Here is a 22,226-nt window from a genome sequence, read left to right as displayed (position 1 = left end):
GCTACGGGCTAAGGCGGGAGACAGGTTAGTGAAGCATTTGCTCTTCTTGCTGCCAGGTCCTGCCTACTTTCTGTTTCCGCGAAGGCAGGACCCGGCAGCATTTCCCCAATAGGTCCATCGCGATCTTGGGCCAATCAGCCTTCCTCTCCTCGACGGCAGAATTGACGTCGGGGAGAGGAATGCTGGTCGGCCGAAGCAGGGACAGCCTGGGGCGGCGTCGGCTTTCGGGCCTGTTATTGGTGGCGGTTTGGGTCCTGGTCCCCGATGGCAGTGGCTTGGGGAGGGCAGGGAGAAAGAAAGAAAAAGGGCAGGCAGGGAGACAGAAGGAAAGAAGAGAAACAGAAAAAAAAGAAAGGGAGGCAGAGAGAAAGAAAGGGCAGGGAGAGAGGAAGGAAAAGTTGAGGGAGGGAATGAGGTCTGGAGGAGAGGAAGCATACAGGCTAAAAGAAGGGAAGAAAGATTGGATGCACAGTCAGAAGAAGAAAGTGCAACCAGAGACTCATGAAATCACCAGACAAGGTAGGAAAAATGATAAATGAGCATTTTGGACACCACCTTCTTTTTGCTTTTAATCAAGGTTCTAAGGCCGCAGAAGCTGCTAGCAACATTTGTGCTGTGTATATAGTGGGTGCTATAGCTGAAAAAATCGCTCGTGATTGGTATGCCAAGTTCAAAAATGGAGTCAGTAGATAAATGCTCCGACTCCTCAGTTTTTTGTACTTCTGACTCCAACTCCGACTCCAGGTACCCGAAATTTCCTCCGACTCCTCGACTCCGACTCCACAGCCCTGACTGAATATTCATATTAAATTTGATTTGACCCCAAATACATTATTCATATTTAGACAAATAGCAATTTAAATTCAAATATGAGCAATCCAGGGCTCTACTGTGTTAAATACCACTGAAATGCACTTTATCTCTGCCGTCACATTGCTTTTTATTATGTTACATTAAAGCTAAGTCCCCATTATTCTTATTTGGTATTTCGCTGAATAATATGCTATTTGGTACAGCTCTAATTTATTGGCTGAGATTTTTTTTTTTTTTTTTTACACAAGATGCAGATTGACGGAGGGGGTCTTGAATCCGTTGTAACTATGTATCAAAAGATATCTTTTCCCAGATAGCAAAAAGTCTTTTCCTGTTAAGTCGTATGTCATTTTCTTTTCTTCAGGATTCAGTATCTATGTTTTAAACGAAAACATTTGTTCATGTGAGGTCAGTCAAGTGCATATAGCTAGTGGTCTGACCCCCAAAACACTGATGTGAGCCCAGGTTGTAAGTGGAGAAGTGAAAAATATGGGCCTGCTCTATAAATAGTTGAAGCTGTAAATGATTGATTGTGAAATGGCCCATGATAGAACAGCTCATAACTTATGAAAAGGGTGGTAGTACTGCCATCTAAGGCTAGTCTTTGGGAACTACAGATTGACTTGCCAGAACTGGAGTTGTTTAAATGATTAATCTTGTGTGTACATGTTCCTAAAACAAAGTTTAAAAAATTTTCTCTTTAGATTTGTATGGAGCAACAGCTAAGCCACAAGTTTTATACACATCAGCTGCTAAAGCACCTTTTATTTGCTTTAAAACAAAAGTTTTATATCTGTTACAACATTGGTTGTAGTGGCAAGAGATTGCATGTTTACATAATTATGGCTTTCAGGAAAACAATTTATCCTGGTATCTATTTATTAAGGTATGCTTTCTAGAACTGCACAAACTATTATGAGGTCTCAGCAAAGTTTTATGCAAGGATATTTTTGCCTCGACTTCACTCCCTTTGCTGGCCATTCCTCTCCCTATGCAGTAAAGCATCTTTCTTTCATCATTCCCTACCTATTTGGCCACTGTAAGATTAGTCATCTGCCCTAAGTCCTGCTTTTTCATGCATAGAAATATTTTACTTTTGATATTGTACCACTCCCTTAAGTTTTTGCAGCCCAAGGACAATTTTTTAAGTGGTCACAACAGTAGGAATTTTACATGGGGCAAAATAATGCTCTGAAAATGTTAACACAAAACTTAGGCATGTGAGGGGAAACCCAGTAAAAAAATATATATTGAGTCTGAAAATTAGCCAAATCATTCCTGGGTTCCAGAGAAATGAGACTCCCAAAAGATGGCCCAGTGCATTTTTGTGAGAAAGGGGTTTCCAGTCTCTGTGGCATAGAAGATTGAAATAGAGCAATTTAAAAAGGTGGAATTCCTTACCTTTCCAAACCCCCAAACTGCCTCCCATAACTGCCACACAACCCTGCATGCATATTGCACTGTATTCAAATCTCCCTGCAGCTACCACACCTCTACCAAACTGCGCAGTAATTGCCCTGTCTGCCACAGGCAGAGCCTGATGTAGCCATTGGTAAACTATGCATATTTTTGTGATAAGTGCCCAGGACTCGGGTTCGAATTTCACTTGGATATCCAGAAGATTAAAGGATGTGGAGCATGTCTGAATAATTTTTCAGAGTTCAAACCATTTCTCTGCATTTCCTCTCACCCCGTCCTGCTTTGCAAATGAGCCTGCCTTGCCTGCTTCCATTGTAACTAGAGAAGACAAGTGGAGGAGGAGTGAAAAGAGTTATCCTAGGGAGAGAAGAGATGATCTTAAGTTTCTGTAAACATTAGGGGACAGAAGTGAAAAAAATCTGTTTCTGTGGAAGAAGCAGTTACAAAAACTGATTTTGCTTATAACACTGATTAAGAAATTGCACCTTTAAATCAATTTCGCTCTCGTCTCTTCTGTTCAGACACACTTCTCTTTTCCCATCCTCTCTCCTGCCTCCCAGACACCCTTTTAATTAGAAAGCAGGCTCCCCATTACTATTGCTAGTTCAGGGGGAAAAATCGGTGCTGTATCTACTTTGGGTCTCTGGGTTTAAACCATGCAGTACGCTACTCTGGAGCAAGTAGTCTGACGTCTTAAGGCTTAGGTTGTTCTATACCACACGATTTAAACCTAGTGGTGGATGCAAGGTAGATGCAGTGGGTGTTAGCAGCATGATTTCCTGGGCATCAAGGTACAATTTCTAGGCACCAGGATTTATCAAGTCCTAGCATACACAGCTTTCAAGATGTTGCTTGCTTCCCTCCTCCCCTATTTTTATGCAAATGTGTTTACATACTTGAAGACTCCTATGTTTTTGAATAGAAGCTGTCATAAACCCCTGTTATAGTATGTTCTCAATGGTTTGTGTCTGTCTTGTAGTGGTTATGCTGCTGATGAAATTACCCATTGCATAAGACCGCAAGACATCAAGGAGAGAAGAGCTGTTGTCATACTAAGAAAGTAAGTGTGTACACAATTTGAACTGTTCTTCTGGCTTCGTTTTTAGGCTCCAGTGCGGATAATATCTTAGGCAGATATGTTAGTTACATATGATTAATCGCTACAACTTACCTTTTCACAAGACTCTGAGATTGGGCATCAAAATGGCAGGTGATGTGTGAGTAAGGTAAATGTGAGGTATCTCGTAAAGAGGAAACCGAACTATAGCTATGTGATGCAAGGTTTCACATTAGGAATAACCGCCCAGGAAAAGGATCTAGGTGACATCATTGATACAGTGATGGCTAAAGAAGCAAATATAATGTTAGGATTATTAGGAAAGGAATGGAGAACAAAATTGAGACTGTGACAACACCTTGAATACTGTGTGCAATTCTGGTTACTGCATCTCATAAAAGGTATAGCAGAATTAGAAAATGTACCAAGAGAGGAGACAAATGATAGAGAGAATGGAACAACTTCCCTATGAGGAAAGCTAAAGTGTCTAGGGCTCTTCAGCTTGGAGAAGAGCTAAGAACATAAGAATTGCCATACCATCAAGCCCAGTATCCTGTTTCCAACAGTAGCCAACCGGATTTCTTTTTGGAAATTTTTTTTAAACCCAGCTAAGCTAACTGAATTCACCACATTCTCTGGCTGTGAATTCCAGAGTTTAATTACACATTGTGTGTAGAAATATTTTCTCCGTTTTGTTTTAAATCTACTTAGTAGATTCATTGCATGCCCCCCCCCTAGTCCTAGTATTTTTGGAAAGAGTGAACAAGCGATTCATATCTACCCTTTCCACTCCACTCATTATTTTATAGACCTCATATCGCCTCTGAGCCATCTCTTCTCCAAGCTGAAGAGCCGTAACTGCTTTAGCCTTTCCTCATAGGGAAGTTATCCCATCCCTTATCATTTTTGTTACCTTTTCTAATTTTTAAGATATGGTGACCAGAACTGCACACAGTATTTGAGGTACGGCCGTATCATAGAGTGATACATGAGCATTATAACATTTTCATCTTTGTTTTCCATTCCTTTCCTGATAATTCCTAACATTCTATTTGCTTTCTTAACTGCCACCACCGCACATTGAGCTTGAGGGATTCAATGTATCCTCAACGATGATGCCTAGATCCTTTTCCTGGGCAGTGACTCCTAACATAGAACCCAGCATCACATAGCTATAGTTCGGGTTTGTCTTTCCCACATGCATCACTTTGCACTTGCTCACATTAAACATCATCTACTATTTTGACGCCCAGTCTCACAAGGTCCTCTTGCAATTTTTCACAATCCTCCTGCGATTTAACAACTTTGAATAACTTTGTGTCATCAGCAAATTTAATTATCTTACTAGTTATTCCCATCTCTAGATCATTGATAAATATGTTTTAAAAACAGTGGTCCCTACACAGACCCCTGAGGAACTCCACTATTTACCCTTCTCCATTGAGAATACTGACCATTTAAACCCACTCTTTGTTTTCTGTCTTTCAACCAGTTCTTAATCCATAATAGGACATTGCCTCCTATCCCATGTCTTACTACTTTCCTCAGAAGTCTTTCATGGGGTACTTTTCAAATGCCTTTTGAAAATCCAAATACACAATATCAACCGATTCACTTTTATCCCCAAGTTCATTCACCTCTTCAAAGAAATGCAGTAGATTAGTGAGGCAAGATTTCCCTTGACTAAATCTCATTAATCCATGCTTTTATATATGTTCTTTCATTTTTTTCTTTTATAATAGTCTTTCTACCATTTTGCCCAGCACTGATGTCGGACTTGCCAATCTGTAATTTTACCTGTTCCACTTCTTTATTTTACAGACATGTTTACTCTAATAATACTTGTACTAGCGGGCATGCAATGAAGCTTCTAAGTACTAAATTTAAATCAAACCAGAGGAAATATTTCTTCAATGTGTAACTAAACTCTGGAATTCATTGTGATTATGTTGAGATGGGAGCTGATGGAGCTAGGGATATATTTTAAACTGTTCAGTCATCTGGTTGAAGTGGACCACTGGACCACCAGATGATGGGTTTGGAGGGAAGGGGACTGATGGCAGACATCCAGAGCAGAGTGGTCAGGGTGGTTATTCAGGACCTGGCAAAAAAATTTCCCACGTGCAAAGCATTTTTTATTATGCTATAGGTTAGCTCACCCCATTACATTTGTGCAGTATTTGGACATGTTTTCTACTCAAATTAAACCCATGCTGAAATCCTTTCTGCATTGTAAACTCATGGCAAAAGTGTGCTAACTGCACATGAAGTTTTCTCCAAAGGCCCCAAAGTTTGTTCAACTTCTTGCAGTACAATCAGACCACAACTTGGCAGATTATGCCTGCAGCCCCACCCCCTTAACGTCTCACTTTTTTAGACTTTGGGACAGTTCATTGGACCTTTTATGCTGGAGAGTTCAGGAGTGCACCAGCATCCTGGTAATGGCACTGGAAGTCTCGGCCCTCTACCTCCTATCTACTGCTAGGAAAGGGAATACTACTACTACTATTATTTCTATAGCGCTACCAGACGTAAGCAGCTCTGTAGAGCCACAACAGTCAGTCCTTGCTCATAAAGCTTGCAATCTAAATAGACAAACAGGATGTCATAGATACAGTTAAGGGGAACAGCTAATCTGCTGGCTGGGGGTGGTAGACACTGGAGGGTTATGGATTGAAGGCCATATCAAAAAAAGTGTGCTTTCAGTCTGCTTTTAAACAAGGGAAGGGGCTTGGTAGATGTACTCAGGTAATTTATTCCATGCATTGGGGTCAGCTAGATGAAAGGAACAAAGTCTGGAATTGACAGCTAAGAGCAGCTTATCTGAGGAATGGAGTTCTCTGGAAGGTGTATAAGAGAGGAGAGAGATTGAGGGTCAGCAGTAGAAGTTTGAACTGTATGCGAAGGCGGATAGGGAGCCAGTGAAGTGATTTAAGGAAAGGGATGACAGGAGTGTCTTAATCAAAACACAGACCGTGTCTGGTCCTTGTTTCCCTATAATAAAGGAATACCACACTGGAAAGACATTTCTTGATTGGTTGAAATAAAGACTTGACGTCTAGTACGTCGGCTCTGCAGTATTTTTAGTTTTGGATAGTTGTCCTTGTCCATTTGTTACCTATTTAAGCAGTGCACAAAAAAATCATCATGTCTGATAAAAGCTACCAATCTATAACCCAAGCCAATCAATTGTTAAGAACCCAGAAAGAAAGACTATTGTCCCTACCCCCTGGACATGCCCACAGGCACGCCTACTCGCTCGTCATGTCCAAACTATGGAACCCCATCCCTCCATCTATCAGAGAGCTGGACAACCTATAGAACTTTAGGAAGGAAATGAAAACCTTCCTCTTCACAAATCCAGCTCCATGAAAAGACCAAGCCTAACTGATCTCAGATAAACTTTTCAACTAGGCCATGTTGATCAGTGTGTCTCAGAGGTTTTATATCTACTATAGAATGTATAGTTTAATATAGCTCGGCTATTTATTTCTATTATAACATATATAGTAGGTATCTTAGTGTATCTCAGAGGTTCTCTATTTACCATACCTCAGTTATTGTCCCACTAGTTTCCAAATATATCTTGTCCATATTTGTCTTGACTACACTGTTTGTACTCTTGTAACCCGTTCTGGGCTCTTTTGGGAGGACGGGCTAAATAAATGAATAAAATTGACACCACCAAAATGACTGTTGCCTAACACAAACACATAACTGAGTTCATAAAACTATGGCAATGTATAACATATGTGACTATCTGTGGAAAAAGTGGCTAAAATCACCAGAAACAAAGGTTTTAATGAATTCTGATGATGCAGCAAACAGTTTGTAGTAATCCTTTCTCAAGGAAAAAATAAGTTACAGAAGTTGTGTGTTTCAGACTGCTTATGGGCCCTGGGCCTATGATGTGAAAAATCAATCATTCTCAACATTTTGGATCTGCCACTTCTGTCCAGAGATGGTCATGTATATTCTAGGCCCAAACTTATTCTGAGAAAAAGTAGACCTTTAACTTTTTATGAAAAGTTGCATACAGTTATCACAGAATTGATAAATGTAGACCCACAATAGTCAGCACTCCCTTCTTGAACTGAGAAATTCTTGTAACTGAAACAGAAGGGATGTAGTGGTCCCTGTTCACTTGTTTTTAAGGTGTGGCATAGAGTATAAAATAGAGAATAACGCAGGGAAAAATCAAGTTTTATCAAGTTTATTATAACATTTGATTAATCGCTTATTCCGAATTCTAAGCGATGTACAAAGTGATAAAATTACAAAATATAGGAAGACAAACATAAAAGAGATGTACTGTAACTACTAATACATTGTAGTAAATAAAATTAACAAACATAAACGACAAGTTTCATAATTACTAATACATAATAATAAATTAAATTACACATTCATTAATAAAAACATTGGGAAAACTCAGGATGAAATACAATCTAGTTATAAAAGTAGAACAATTAAGGTTAAAAACAATAGGAAGGGGAATAAAAAACAATCAAAGTAGTTAAAATGGATTAAGAGCCAAAAGCAGTTCAGTTAAACATTGAATGCATCTTGAAAAAGAAGACTCTTTAGTTTGCTCTTAAATTTTTCAAGATTCTTTTCATCTCTCAGATGAATTGGAAGAGAATTCCAGGATTGGGGAGCCGTAACAGAAAAAATATGCTGCTGCTGCCGCGTATAATTGTCCCTGCCCCTTTGCCACACGCGGACTCTCTGATCCCATCCACACAAGGCTTGAATAGCTATTTTATTAAAGTATAAAAAGGAATAATATGCTGTACAACAGTCATTTTATAAATCACAAATATAGAAAAAGGATAAACAAAACCCATCTTCCTCCACTATCGGGAAAACTGAAAGCATAGAAAATTCATCCTAACAGAATATCTTGGTCACACACACACAACACAAATGCATAACTGACCAAAAATGATAAACATAAACCAAAATCCCAAGAAGCCACACGTTCTGTATAGTACAACACCAAAGAAATAAAAAGATTAATTTCCTCCTAATGTCATGGATGGTGTTAGGCCAAGGAATGCAATTAGAGCAACTGCCCCCCCTGGCTAGAGAAAGCCCTAAATAAAACCTTCTAGAACAGGGGTGTCCAACCTTTTGGCTTCCCTGGGCCGTATTGGCTGGAAAAAAATGTTTATGGGGCCGCGCAAACGCTGCAGCAAGACAGAGGAGGGAGCCGGCAAGACAGTAAACACCCCGGGGGCAGCAGAGGATAACACTGCATCGCCCTCGACCGGGGCCACTCAAAATACTTCACAGGGCCGCAGGTTGGACAACCCTGTTCTAGAAGCTGAAGATGGCATGGGCTAGTAGAGAGTTTTGGGGGTCCCCTCCCAAATTTCTGCCTTGGACCCTACCCATGTTTTACTTTTTGTTGTCTGTTCATTATTCAAATCATGTTGGTCCTAGGCTCTGGTTTCTGTTTGTCTTCTGTTAACCAGGGTCTCCTGCACATTTGACATTTTCTTTCTCTGTTTTCACCATTTATCTTCAGTATCTGTCCTCCCCTCCCCAGAGATCTGGCATCTTTCATCTTTTTTTTTTTTTTGTCTCCATCCCACAGTCCAGCATTTCTCTAATGAGACCTCCCCCTCCTTTGTGTTCCTCTGCTCCATGGGATCTGATAAGGCAGTATTCTTGCACTCTTTGGGCCACTGGCAGCATGAGTGAAGATTTCCCTCTGTGACTACTTCACACCTCAGCAGGGCCAGGCAGCGTGTTTACTTCGCTCATGCTGCCAGAGGCCTGAAGAAAAAGAGCAGCTGCAGCGATGGATTCCACCATCCCCAGATTCACCATAACTCCTTTTCCTCAATTACCCTTTCAACCTTCCCCACAACCCCAGGGTTCACCATCATTCCCTTTCGCTTCCCAGCTGCTCTATTATCCAGTATCTCCATCCCCCCTCCCTGCACACCACCCCTTGGGTCCAACTTATCTCCCTTTCTTTTCCCTCCCCCTCCTCTGTTTTCAGACCCATTATTTCTTCCCCTCCACCTCCCTCCCTCTCAGTATGGTATATGCCCTCTGTGTACTTCTAATAGCTACACCAAGGCAAGCATGCTTTCCATCATCCAGCGTCCCCCTGGTCTCCCAGTCATACTTTAAAAACAAATTACGGCCTGCAGAGGATCACCAGTGCACTTTCCGTCTGCTGCAGTCCGCCCCAGACCAAAACAGACCTTCCTGGCAGAAGGAAAGTGCACCAGCGATCCTCTGCATGCCATAATTCATTTTTAAAGTGTGACCAGAAGGTGAATCGGGCAGCACTAACTCGCTGGTCCAGACGGCTTCCCTTCCTGCTGGCACAAACCTTGTAGAGCGATTGTTCGAAGATGCTCATGGCCTTCCCTCTGCCAGGCTCCTCCTTATGATGCAACTTCCTTCTTTGCCAAAAAAGGAAGTTGTCATGAGGAGGAGCCCAGCAGAGGGAAGGCCAAGAGCACAGTCTAGCAGCCCTGTGTAGAGTTTGGCTTGCTCTGCAAGGTGTGTGCCAGCGGCAGGGAAGGAGGGAAACTGGTTAGAGCCACCAGACCCGCAATGGTGTGATATCGGGGAGCTGTGTAAGGTGGGGTTCCCCACAGGAGCAAAGCTTTTTTTTATCACTTCACAGAGCAATGAAAAGGTTTGTCCCCATGCCGGCTGTGAGCAATTACAATTTTTACCCGTTCCTACAGTTTTACTGCGGTCACTGTGGGAAAGATACCAGAAGAGCAAATATTTGTTGCATGATATGGGGAATAGTAGACCAAATGATGACATTTAATTTGTGTTCTGAAATAAACTAGAAGCCATAGAATTGGGAGTGATATGCTCCTTTCTCCAACTTGTGGTAATAACTTTTGTGCCAATACAAGATTCAGGTAAACCTAAGCAGAGCATATTTTAGTAATTTGAATAAGTAGTGCCCGTACTACAGTTTACAAATATTTGTAAGTTTAGAAGACTTCTTTGTTTTTTTGAGGTCAATATGTAGATTGAAAGTTTCAAATAATTTTATTTGGGAGCACATAGATGAGAATCTAAAATAAATTTCAGTTCACTTCAGAACTGATTGGAATATGAGGAGAGTGTTTCCTTTGGGTGATCAATGCATATACCTAATTGAGTTGAAAAAATGCTTTATGTTCGCTCAGTGATTGTTCCAAGATCTGTAATATGAATCTGTTGCGCATTGCCTTAAATCTTTCACTTCTTTACAGAACAAGGACAGAAGCTCCTCGACTGGAAACAAGGTCGCTGAGTAGCTCCACGTTGCCAGGTTACACGTCTAATCGACTGTCAGGAAGCAACAAGTTGCAGCAGATCCTAAAACCAAAGCGATCCCATCGCAAAGCAGACCCTGATGCTGCCCACAGGTACTGAGTTCTCTATGTAGAAATGGCAAAATGAGGCATTGCCAGCACTTTTCAGCATTCCTGAATTGCTATAGAAATATTTTGAGCTAGTAAGGTGTGAACGTAACAAGTCTAGCATGATTCAACATTTTTCCCGAGCTACCTCAGTGGCTATTACAAGCATTATATTATACTAGTATTTTAGCCCGTTACATTAAAGGGTGCTAGAATATATGTCTGTCTTTATTTCTGTCTCTCTCTCTCCCGCTGTCTGTCTTTCTTTCTGTCTGTCTCTCTGTTCTGGCAGTTCCTGTCTGCAACTACCAGCTTGAACAACAGTGACCTCGGGTAAGAGTTTGTTTTTTCTGGCTTAGGTGCATGGTGTTGGGTCTGCCGGTCTACTCGCGGGTGTTTGGCTGCCACGTGGTGGGTTTGGGTTTCCCGCCTGATTTGTGTTGCTCAGCGGTTTGTCTGGGGGTTATGGCGGCAGAGGCAGTGAAAAGGTGTTCCCGCTGTGGCAAGCGGAGAGAGCCTTCGGGCCTCCGACGCCGTGGGGGAGGAGGTGCAGGTCGCGCCTGAAGTTTCCCGCACATTTGAGCTCCAGCCTGCTTCTCCTGCTCGCGTGGCCACCGACATTCCGCTTCAGCGCACATCGGCAGTTTTGCCAGCGGTCAGCGTTTTTTCGGCTTCTTCTTGTGCGGGGCCGGTTTTTGGGCAGGGGAATATTGTTCCAATCACGGCTCCTGTTAATCAGGTGGCCTTTTCCCCGGAGTTCGTGATGTTACTGCTTCAGGCTTTTTTGCTACAGAACTCACAGTCTGCGCTGCCACGGGAGAGTTCTATTGACCCGTCTCCTGTACTGCCCGCCGGTAGACCTCCTTTGGAGTCTCATGCGGCAAAACGGCGCAGAGTGGCAGCTATGGACGGGGATGACCCTCCGTCTGGCTCCGCCTTGTCGCTGGATCTTCCAGAAGTTTTGGAGGGCGGGGAAGTGGCGGATTTAGAGCTTGAAGATGCGCTGGCTAGGGAGGTGGATGATCCTACAGCGCTCCGTCTGTTTCATAGAGAGGAATTGCCAGCTTTTATTTCTAAGGCGCTCCAGGGCCTTCATATCTCGCAGCCGGATCCGCAGGCAGCGGGCTCGGCTAATCCTCTGATGGCTGGCACAAAAAAGCCTACTAAGGCTTTCCCTGTCCACGAAGCGATGCATGAGCTGATTTCAGCTCAGTGGGTCACTCCGGAGGCTGGTGTCCGCGTGGCAAAGGCTATGCGCCAGTTGTATCTCATATCGCAGGACGAGCTGGACAACTTTACGACCCCAAACGTGGACGCTTTGGTAGTGGCGGTTACTAAAAAGACTACTTTGCCAGTCGAGGGCGGTATAGCGCTCAAAGACATCCAGGATAGGAAGATTGAATCTTCTCTTAAGATGTCCTTTGATGTCGCGGCGGTTACCTTGCAGGCAGCGGTGTGCGGTTCCTATGCGGCACAAGCTTGTCTTCAATGGGTGCAAGGTATGGCGAATAAAATAATGGAGTCGGGGATTTCTGTTCCGACCGACTTCCCGGATTTGGAGACGGGTCTTGCGTATGTGGCGGATGCACTCTATGATATTCGCGCTTCAGCTAAGCAAATGTCTCTTTCTGTGGTATCTCGGAGATCCTTGTGGCTCTGTCACTGGGCGGCGGATGCGGCTTCCAAGCTTCGCCTAGTGAGACTTCCTTTTAAGGGTCGTTTGTTATTTGGGGATGATTTGGATAGGTTGGTAAAGGATTTTGGTGATTCCAAGACCCAGCGATTGCTGGAAGATAAGCCTAAAGCTCCTTTGAAGTCTTTGTCTGCCAGGAATCATTTCCGGGATGTTAAAAGATATAGGCCTGGGCAGCCGTCCTTTCCGCCGGCTTATGGTACTTCCTTTCCTTCTAGGCCTCGGTTTCCACAAAAGAATTCCTTTCGTCCTTCCAAACCCCAGTCTGCACAGCCCGCCCGGACCCCAGCATTGCGTAATTCCTAATGACGGGAGGTCGGCTCTCTCCGTCGTGGCCATTGGGGGCCGGATGTCTTCCTTTCTGGCGGAGTGGGCCAAGATCACGTCCAATCAGTGGGTTTTGGACGTTATTCGAGACAGTTACAAGTTAGAATTTTCCTCTCCCGTCGCAGATTCTTTCTTGGTATCCCCTTGTTCTGGGGCCAAAAAAGATTCGGTGCGGAGCACTCTTCAGGACCTTTTGGACATTGGGGCCGTCGTGCCAGTGCCTCCAGCGGAGCGGTGACAGGGACGATACTTCATTTACTTCGTTGTGCCCAAAAAGGGGGGCTCGGTCAGACCGGTCTTGGATCTCAAGAGGGTCAACCGCTTTCTTCAAGTCAGGCATTTCAGGATGGAAACGGTGCGGTCGGTGATAGCGGCTGTTCAACCGGGGGAATTCCTTACGGCTCTAGACCTCAAGGAGGCTTATCTGCACATTCCCATCGGGCCACCGCATCAGAAATTTCTTCGTTTTGCGATCCTGGGCCAGCACTATCAGTTTCGGGCCCTACCGTTTGGCCTCGCCATGGCTCCGTGGACGTTCTTCAAGGTCATGGTGGTGGTGGCAGCCTTCCTTCGACAGGAAGGGATTCGGGTGCATCCTTACTTGGACGACTGGTTGATCAAAGCGTCTTCCAGGCAGGACAGTTTGGCGGCTACCCGCAGGGTGATCTCTCTTCTGCAATCCTTGGGCTGGGTTGTCAATTTTCCAAAGAGTTCTCTTCTCCCGTCCCAGTCGTTGGAACACCTAGGAGTGCTGTTCGACATGACGGTAGGGAAAGTGTTTCTTCCCAAAGACCGGGGGGAGAAGTTGCAGTCTCAGGTTCGCATACTTCTCCGGTCGCCCAGACCGAGAGTGTGGGATTATGTTCAGGTTCTGGGCTCCATGGTGGCCACGCTGGAAGTTGTGCCTTGGGCACGCTTTCACATGAGAGCGCTGCAGCAGTCTTCTCTCTCGGTGGTCCCCGGTGTCTCAGGATTACCATCGTCGTCTGCAGTGGACGCCGCAGGCATCATTCAGCATGGCTTGGTGGCTCAGCGATTTCAATCTGTTCAGGGGCATGCCTTTGGCGACTCCGGCGTGGATGATAGTTACCACGGATGCCAGTCTGTTGGGTTGGGGAGCTGTCTGCCTTCAATCCTCGGCGCAGGGAGTCTGGTCTCCGGAGGAGGCTCAGTGGCCCATCAATCGTCTGGAACTGAGAGCGGCCAGGCTCGCGCTCCAAGCATTCCTGCCCATGATTCGGGACCGCCCAACGAGGGTTTTTTCGGACAGAGTCACGGCAGTGGCGTACATCAACAAATAAGGCGGTACCCGAAGTCCTCAGCTGGCACACCAAGCAATACTGCTCCTTCAGTGGGCGGAACTTCATCTTCCTCTACTGTCGGCGGCTCACATTGCAGGTCAGGAAAATGTTCAGGCGGACTTCCTGAGCAGAAATCTTCTGGATCCCGGAGAACGGGAGCTCTCCGATCAGGCGTTCGCCCCTCATAGTGCAAAGGTGGGGTCTCCCAGACATGGACCTCATGGCCTTATCAAGCAATGCGAAGCTTCCTCGCTTCTTCAGCAGACGCCGGGAGCAGGCGTCGGAAGGAATCGACGCGCTGACTCTTGCTTGGCCTCCGAGTTGTCTGCTGTACGTGTTTCCTCCGTGGCCGATGATAGGTCGGGTGTTACATCGCATATCTCAGTTTTCCGGCATGGTGATCCTGAGGGCTCCGGATTGGCCACGTCGTCCGTGGTATGCGGGCCTGATGCTTCTGTCTGCGGGCGATTGGTTGTTGTTTCCGGTGACTCTGGATTGCTGTTTCAGGGCCCCATCCTGATGGAAAATCCGTCCCACTTTGGTCTTACAGCCTGGCTCTTGAAAGGTCACGGCTTAGACGTAAGGGTTATTCCGAACAGGTTATTTCGACTCTGCTTCAAGCAAAAAAGAGGTCCACCTCTGCCTCTTATGCTAGTGTCTGGCGAGTTTTCGATTCTTGGTGTGCGGTTCAGGGTCTGTCGCCCTTCCAGGCTTCTCTCTCTCTTCCATTCTTTCCTTTCTTCAAGAGGGGGTGACCAAGGGATTGGCTTATAATTCTCTCAAGGTTCAGGTGGCCGCTATTGCTTGCTCTAGGGGCTGGTTGTCTGGTTCTTCCCTTGCATCCCAACCGGATATCTTTCGTTTTCTCAAAGGGGTTCAGCATATTCGGCCTCCTGTTAAGAAGGTCTGTCCGGAGTGGAGTCTGAAGGTGGTCCTTGGGGAGTTGCAAAAGCCACCGTTTGAGCCTTTGACGAGTGCTACTCTAAAAGATGTCATTTTGAAAGCGATTTTTCTGGTTGCTCTGGCTTCAGCCAGGCGGGTGTCGGAGTTGCAGGCGTTATCTTGCAGAGATCCTTTTTTGCGAATTTCGAGTTGCGGTGTGTCGGTTAGGACTGTTCCTTCGTTTCTTCCGAAGGTTGTCTCCCCTTTTCATGTGAACCAGTTTCTCTTCCTTCCGGCTTTCCGGAAGGAGGACTGGGGGGAGCGTTTCTCTTCTCTATGTTTGCTGGATGTGCGTAGGATTCTCTTGCATTATCTCCAGATTACTAATGATTTTCGTCGTTCCGATCACCTCTTTGTGTTGTTTGCAGGCCGCAACAAGGGTATGGCGGCATCCAAGGCTTCTATTGCTCGTTGGGTCCGGGAGGCCATTGCATCTGCTTACTTGACATCGGGTAAGCAGTTGCCGGACAAGCTTCATGCTTATTCCACTAGGGCGATGTCTACTTCTTGGGCAGAGTCCAGGGGGTTTTCTTTGGAGGAGATTTGTCGTGCGGCTACTTGGTCTTCTTGGAATACGTTTTCGAAACATTATTGGTTGGATGTGGCAGTTCGTGCGGAATCTGCTTTTGGTGCTTTGGTTATTGCGGAGGCGGCGTTCGCTTCCCACCCGACTTGAGGACTGCTTTGCTACATCCCACTAGTCTCTGGATTCAACTGCTGCTGTTGAAAAGGAAGGAAAAATTATGTTCTTACCTGTTAATTTTCTTTCCTTTAGACGCAGCAGATGAATCCAGAGCCCCACCCTGGTTCTTTGCTCACTGTGTGTTGGTTGCGGGTTTCCGCGGTTTGAGTTGGTAGTTGTGTTCTCATTTCCTGTTTGATATTTGTTGTGGGAAAGAAGTTTTTTACATATGGACCTTGTTTCTGGTTCCGGATGCTTGGGCAAGGAGCAATACTGGGGGTACAGAGGTGTGCCAACCAATGGGACTACCTGTTATTCAGTTCTCTATCTCCACCTGCTGGTAGATGTGTATTATCCCACTAGTCTCTGGATTCATCTGCTGTGTCTAAAGGAAAGAAAATTAACAGGTAAGAACATAATTTTTCCTTCTGTTGGGCTATCAATTCCTAGTTTGTTTTAAAAGATAGCAGCAGCTGGAACTAGAGCAGTATCAAAAGCATCTGGTAGCTGCTATCCTGCTGTCCCAACATCAAATCTGAGGGATAAAAAGGTAACAATGACATGGGGACAAATTGGTCCTGTCCCCTCTGGATCTGTCTCCATCCCTGTTCTGTCCCTGCCTGATTCTAGCAAGCTCGTTCTCATTTACAACAAGCCTCAAACATGTGTGATTTGTGCAGATGAGAACAGAGCTTGCACGGATGGGAAGGGGACAGAACTTGCAGGGGATGGAGAGATCCTGCGGAGGACGGGGACAAATTTGGTCCCCGTGTCATTCTCTAGATAAGAGAAGCTTTGTAGATGCATAAAAATCTGAGGAACTGCCATGAAATAAGTGACTCATGAAACTCCTGCCTTCTCCTGATATAGTAATGCAAAGGCACAGACCTAACCAATGCCCTCCTTGCTGTCATCTCCCCCACCCCCAAAAGCTTCACTGTGTTTTTTTTATACATTTAAAATATAAAATAATTCTCATCTTTCTTTAATTTTCAGGCCTCGTATTCTAGAAATGGATAAAGAGGAGAACAGGCGCTCTGTGCTTTTACCAAAACATAGAAGACAGAGCAACTTCAGTTCTGAGAACTATTGGCGAAGGTCTTACGAATACACAGACTACTATGAGGAAGGTGGGGAGGAGGAACAGGACGATGATAGCAGCCCGGCTCGGAAAGTAAAAATGAGGCGACATTGAGCAACTGTTTCCTCAGACTCTGGCGCTGCTGAAATCAGCCCTAGTTCTGTGAAACCCCTTCCTCAGCTCTTTAATTCAGCTTCACTTATTTTAGTTGGGTGTTTTTTTTGTTTGGTTTTTTTTTTCCTTTAATATTGAAGATTTTCAATTTGGAAAAGTTTTTTTTCTTCTTATGAAAGGAATAATACTGGGGCATGTGTATCGGTGAAAGCGAATGAGACTTGGATTTGTGTGATACCATCTGTTGCTGCTGAAATAGAGAAAAATGGGCACCTGGCCTGTTTAAAACAGTGTTAAAGTTGTGGAAACACTGAATACATGTTAACTGCTTCACTGCAGAAGGATGCAAAAAGTTTGTTTTGCTTTTAATACAGCATAGATTAAACAAAACTAAGCCTAGATTGAAACAGTCTGTCTTCTGGTTGCTCTCCCTTCTGCATATCGCCCTCTAGTGCCGACATTTTTATCACGGGCCCTACACTTTCTGCTGCACCATAGCATCAGTCTGTTTCTTAATCACATCCATAGTATTTCTTTTATGCCATTTAGTAACTGGATTTTCAACCTCAGAGGAAATGTGTGATGCATTTGCATAGCTTTGGAGTAAACACTCCAGTTACGTTTTATAAAGAAGGGCTTAAAACAGCTTTAAACATCCATGTACTTGTGTGCTGATTTTTCCACTCTTCCAAAGCAGCTTGGGCTCCAAAGGTCTCTTTGCCAGCTAGTCTTAGCTGCTTTTAAGCTCAGTTTGGCCTGATTTCTCTAATAAGTGTGTGGGGGAGGGGGGAGTTGGAATTCTGCAGAGCAGATTCCCAAAGAAAGCAAAGTAGGACATAGGCTGCCACTTCTCCTTATCCCTTTGCTCTAGTGGCCTAGGCACCCAAAGGCATAAACGTAAAATTCACTTGTGTTTTGATCTGCATGATAGAGTACTCTGTTCTAGGGTACTATCTTTGCCAAAACACTGGTGTGAAATATGAAGGGTTTTTATTTAAAAAAAAAAAATTTATATATATATATACATCCCGTCCCCTCCAATCCTTCCCTGAGAACTGGAGAGTAGTCTAGCATCTTTTCAATCAGCTAGATCTTATCTGTATAACGTCCATTCGGATGTGATGGTAATATCTGGCTAAATTGTTTCCCTTCTACTGCTGATTGTATTTACAATTCCTTACTTTTTAAAAATCTGAATCTCTGCTTTAAAATTTCCAAGACCTGAATCTATTAGATTGCCGAGACCCTTTAATACATTCAGAGCCTTTGAATTTTTTTTCGTGTGTGAGCCACATATTAGTGCTAAAGCAGTTGTATGAGGTAGATGACCTTTTAAAAAAAAAAAAAAAAAAAAAACCCCAACAAAAAACACCCTAATTTCTTTTCATTAGTTGTGGGTTCAGCACTTTGCTCTTTTCTGTGCACATTGATATTTTAGAAAAATCTAATATATTTTGAAAGAAGTCACCTGGTGCTTGTTGGAAGAGTTCTTTTCAATGCTGCTAATTCTAAGTTGGGCCCTGTCTGCTCTAGGACTTTATAAAGCATGCTTCAGCATTGCTGCCCCCAAATGACCAATATAGGTAGAATATTTTCATGGTAGTGCTCTACAGCAGGTATATATCCGCGTAACTCTTGAGTATGTAGCAATCAACTTAAGTGTGGGTTAAATGTTTGCCTAAAATCAAAGGATCAGGCCAATTGAGTGATCTTGACTCTTCCACTTCTGTAGGCAAGGGACACCATTTACTGGAGGTCTGCGTTGTTTTGGTCTTCATGATGATTTCCAGCACCTGGTATAATCTTCAGTGGATACTGTCGGCAGTGCTAATATTAACTGGCCCAGCACATGGTGGTTCTAGATTTTGCAGAGCACAAAATGCTTCTCTCGCTTGTGGATTGCGATTTTAACACAGTTAAGTGTAGTTGTGGTATATTGAGCCCCATTTGAATTGGGCTTGCTACCTCCTGGTCCTGCTGATTTTCTCTAGAAGCTGTTTGCACAAGCATTTCAGTGTTCGCTATTAATACAATTGTAACTAAAATTCAACTTTAGTTTAAAATGCTTTCTCAATATGCATTTGATCTGAGTAAGCAAATGGTATGAAGGTAACTAGCATTTCTAGTCTGTTCATGGCTACAATTCTTCCCAGCACATTTCTCTCATTGGAAGGGGGTGGGGCATGCTATGACTTAAGGATTCCTTAGTCAAGATCACAGTAGCCCCCTCAACATATGAATACTTAATTTCCAGCACGTGGCAAGACAGATTTGAAACCAGGAAGAGTGTTTATTTCATTAACAGGTTATATGGATATTCTGCTCTGCTCATTACCTGCTAGGACTGCCTGCCATAACTCTTTATCATCCTGCTTTAGTGCCCTTCTCCTTTGAAAGTGGTTATGAACTAGTCTCAAAAGTCTGTTACGAGTGTCCTAAGAAGCAAGTATGAAAGGTGGTTTTATCGCTGTTCATCCCATTCTGTGCACACGGGAAAATCCCTTTGTGTGCTCTTCCCATTGATAATGGAAGAGTTCAGTTTTTTTTATAGCTGTCATTCATGCTCATGCCATGATCCAGAGACCAAAGATAAACTGTCATAAATTGTAGCCAGCCATGGTGATGCATGCTCATTTGCATATCTGTAATAAAAAGCCCTGCAAGTTGCAGTAATGAAGTTGATAGTATCATTGGTAGGAGGCATTTAAACAAATGGATCATCCTGACCAATAAGTTTGGACAGCTAACATCTCTTCTATATCTGCTATAACAAATCTCATTCTTATTTGCTTTTTGATGTTTTAAAATTCTTTTAGAAACAGGTTTCTAGAAAAGGACCATCTGCTTTCCTTTGGGTGCCTTTTGGTCTCTAGATCTATGGCCTTTCTCTTTCCACCATGGAGGTCCCAGTTTTTTCCCCAAAGGTTTTGTACTTTAATACCCCCCCCCCCCATGCAAAGAATTGGGGAGGGGAATTGAGATCTTTAGTAATCGTACAATAGGGAAAGGAAGCAAGAACCATAGATGGCTTGAACATGATTTTGGTAAAAATTTAATTTTCCTTAGATTTATCTAAGCCTTATATTTAAGTAAATGAATGTTACCATACTGCATCTGGGTTAAATGCAGAAATTTTTTTTAAGTGTGAAGAAAAGGTTATATAACTAGATGCACTTTACACTCTGTAGGTGGAGGTTTTGATTCTCTCTTCTCCCTTCTGTAGGAGTAGAAATATGTTGAAGTATATAATTTAGCTTGGGTGTCCATAGAAGGGAGGCAGCAGGAGAGGGGAAGATCCTTGAATATCGAACCTGAAGTGGCAAGTATAACAGCTAGGACAGTTTTGTAGCACAACCATTTCAGCTGCTGTTAGTTGAAATGCACAGCTCTAGGGTGTGCCTGAAGCTTAGTTACATAGATCACATGTTTGCACTTTTCCTTAGACATTTATTTACAGTAGATCTGCATCTTTCGCTTGGATCCGTAAAGAAGGGCAGAAACAATGTTTGCTATAACATTTATTCTCGAGGGTTGTTGACTTTATTGTCCAGCGTCATGGAGAGCTGCCTTTAACATCTGGTGTTTGATTGCTTGCAGTGGTTCTCAAGCCAGTCCTTGGGAGCATCGAAGATGCTGCATTTTTGTGGCCTGTCATAACAAATGTTTGTTTGATTTTTCCCATCAAAATGGATTCTGGGTATTTTAGTCATATTCATTGTTTAGAGCTTAAAACCCAGAGAGGCTGGTGTACACCCAAGAACTGGATTAGAGCATTGATCCAAGATGGCAGTACTGTTAAAATCCCCAATACCAGGGTTCCAAAATTACCCCTCCCCCCCCTTTTTTTTTTTCCCCCAGACTGTTCAAAATAGGAATTCATGAAGTTATTGGCAAACTTTGAATTAACAGGTTAAAATCTGTTTTTTAGGGATTGCTCTCATGGACTGTCTTTAGAAGCTACTGTTCCACTATTCACTGCCTATATGTGATCTTTGTGGGCATTTTATTTGAGCGGAGTATATCATTTCACCAAAGTGTAATGGTAATTTTGAGAGAGACCAGAAAAGGGGTGGTTAAGCATTCACAGCTCATCTGTTTTGGCTTCTGTACATTAAATTGTGAAGTGTTAATGACCTTGTAGGGCCCAATTTGCTTTAATTATTCAGCAGCTGGACAGTATATTAAGGCAAAGCACACCAAAATGACTAGGAACTCTGGGCACATGAACTTGGCATTTTTCCTGTAGGCATAAAATAGGAAAAACACTTTAGCCCAAGAAGTTGCAGACGTTTATAATCTAGAATTTTGTTCTCATTTAATTTAGGTCCAGGTGAAAGTTGACATTTTAGAAGTCCAAAAATGACATTGGCTTTGCCAGCTTAAAATTTTTAGTTCTCAGGCATAGTATATGAACATTTTTTTTTCCTTGCACAGTGGGTTTACAAAGCTATTCTGCTGGGTTATTATAATGGCTGCATTCTGAGACGAGGCTTGGCAGGTATCCCTGTCTTGCTCTGTTCTGAATGCATAGCCATGCCATTTTTCCCTATGAGCCCAAAATGGGAAAATATCTTTGCAAATCCAGCCCTAGCTTTCCTTCAGGGTTTGAAGTGTTTGATGGCATTGAGTGGCACAAAAGAGATGGTTTCTGTTGTTTCAATGCATCCTGCACAATTCTACCCAAACTAAGCAAGAGTTCTGGATTATTTAATATTTCTCAAAATTTTAAGGTTGAGCTGTAGTGTCCTTTTTCTCCCTGCTTTTAAATGTTCTGTTTTAAATTCAAAGTGGCAATATTTTTTTTTAATTTCTTTTCATAGGAAAAAGCCTGGTTTGCAACAAAGTTTGTACAGTTCTAAAGTTAAGAGAAATATGTACTTAAGGATTGTAAATGTGAGGGGGTTGATTCTTTTATGTACAGTAACATTTTGAGCAATGGGGGGTCTTATAATGTCTGGATTATTAAGGAAATCCTGTTCACTGTCGGGCATTTTGACATTCATGGATTTCTTTATTTTTTTCTGTATAGAATGCTGCGTTTAATTGAATAAAAGCAGAGAGCATCACTTGTTGGCTGTCTCTTATTTTTTTTTTAGCTCCTATGTCTCCATCGGATGCATTTACAACTGTTTCACACTTATATAGTTGATGGCCATTAAAGTCCTCTAGGACCACAAGGCTATCTCTCCTTTCCTCCCCCTAGGCCCCTACTACTTGTATATCACTGCAAACCCTGTTGGTCTCCTCTTTTCTGCCTATTAACCATTGCTCTTGAAACGAGTTGGTACCTCAGTGCTTCATGCAGAAACTAAGGTTTCCCAAAACTGAGCAAAAGGACCACTGGTGTGAGTGAAAAATGTATGATGACTTGAAGTTACTGATTGCAGCTGTGCTGTGAGAATTATACCC

General features: G+C 43.3%; 1 protein-coding gene across 1 annotated transcript in view; it reads left to right on the top strand.

Annotated features, from left to right (window-relative positions):
* Positions 1–21,883, top strand: part of ALKBH5 (alkB homolog 5, RNA demethylase) — a 50,232-nt gene extending 28,349 nt beyond the window's left edge. The window contains exons 2-4 of the mRNA XM_033963816.1: positions 3,212–3,292; positions 10,528–10,683; positions 16,619–21,883. Coding sequence (XP_033819707.1) covers positions 3,212–3,292; positions 10,528–10,683; positions 16,619–16,817 — 436 coding nt within the window. The 3' untranslated portion in view covers positions 16,818–21,883. The remainder of the gene's footprint in view (positions 1–3,211; positions 3,293–10,527; positions 10,684–16,618) is intronic.
* The last annotated feature ends 343 nt before the right edge of the window (positions 21,884–22,226 follow it).

This window comes from Geotrypetes seraphini, chromosome 11, assembly GCF_902459505.1.
Source record: "Geotrypetes seraphini chromosome 11, aGeoSer1.1, whole genome shotgun sequence".
Lineage (NCBI taxonomy): Eukaryota > Metazoa > Chordata > Amphibia > Gymnophiona > Dermophiidae > Geotrypetes > Geotrypetes seraphini.
This window is presented reverse-complemented; position numbering and strand designations above follow the sequence as displayed.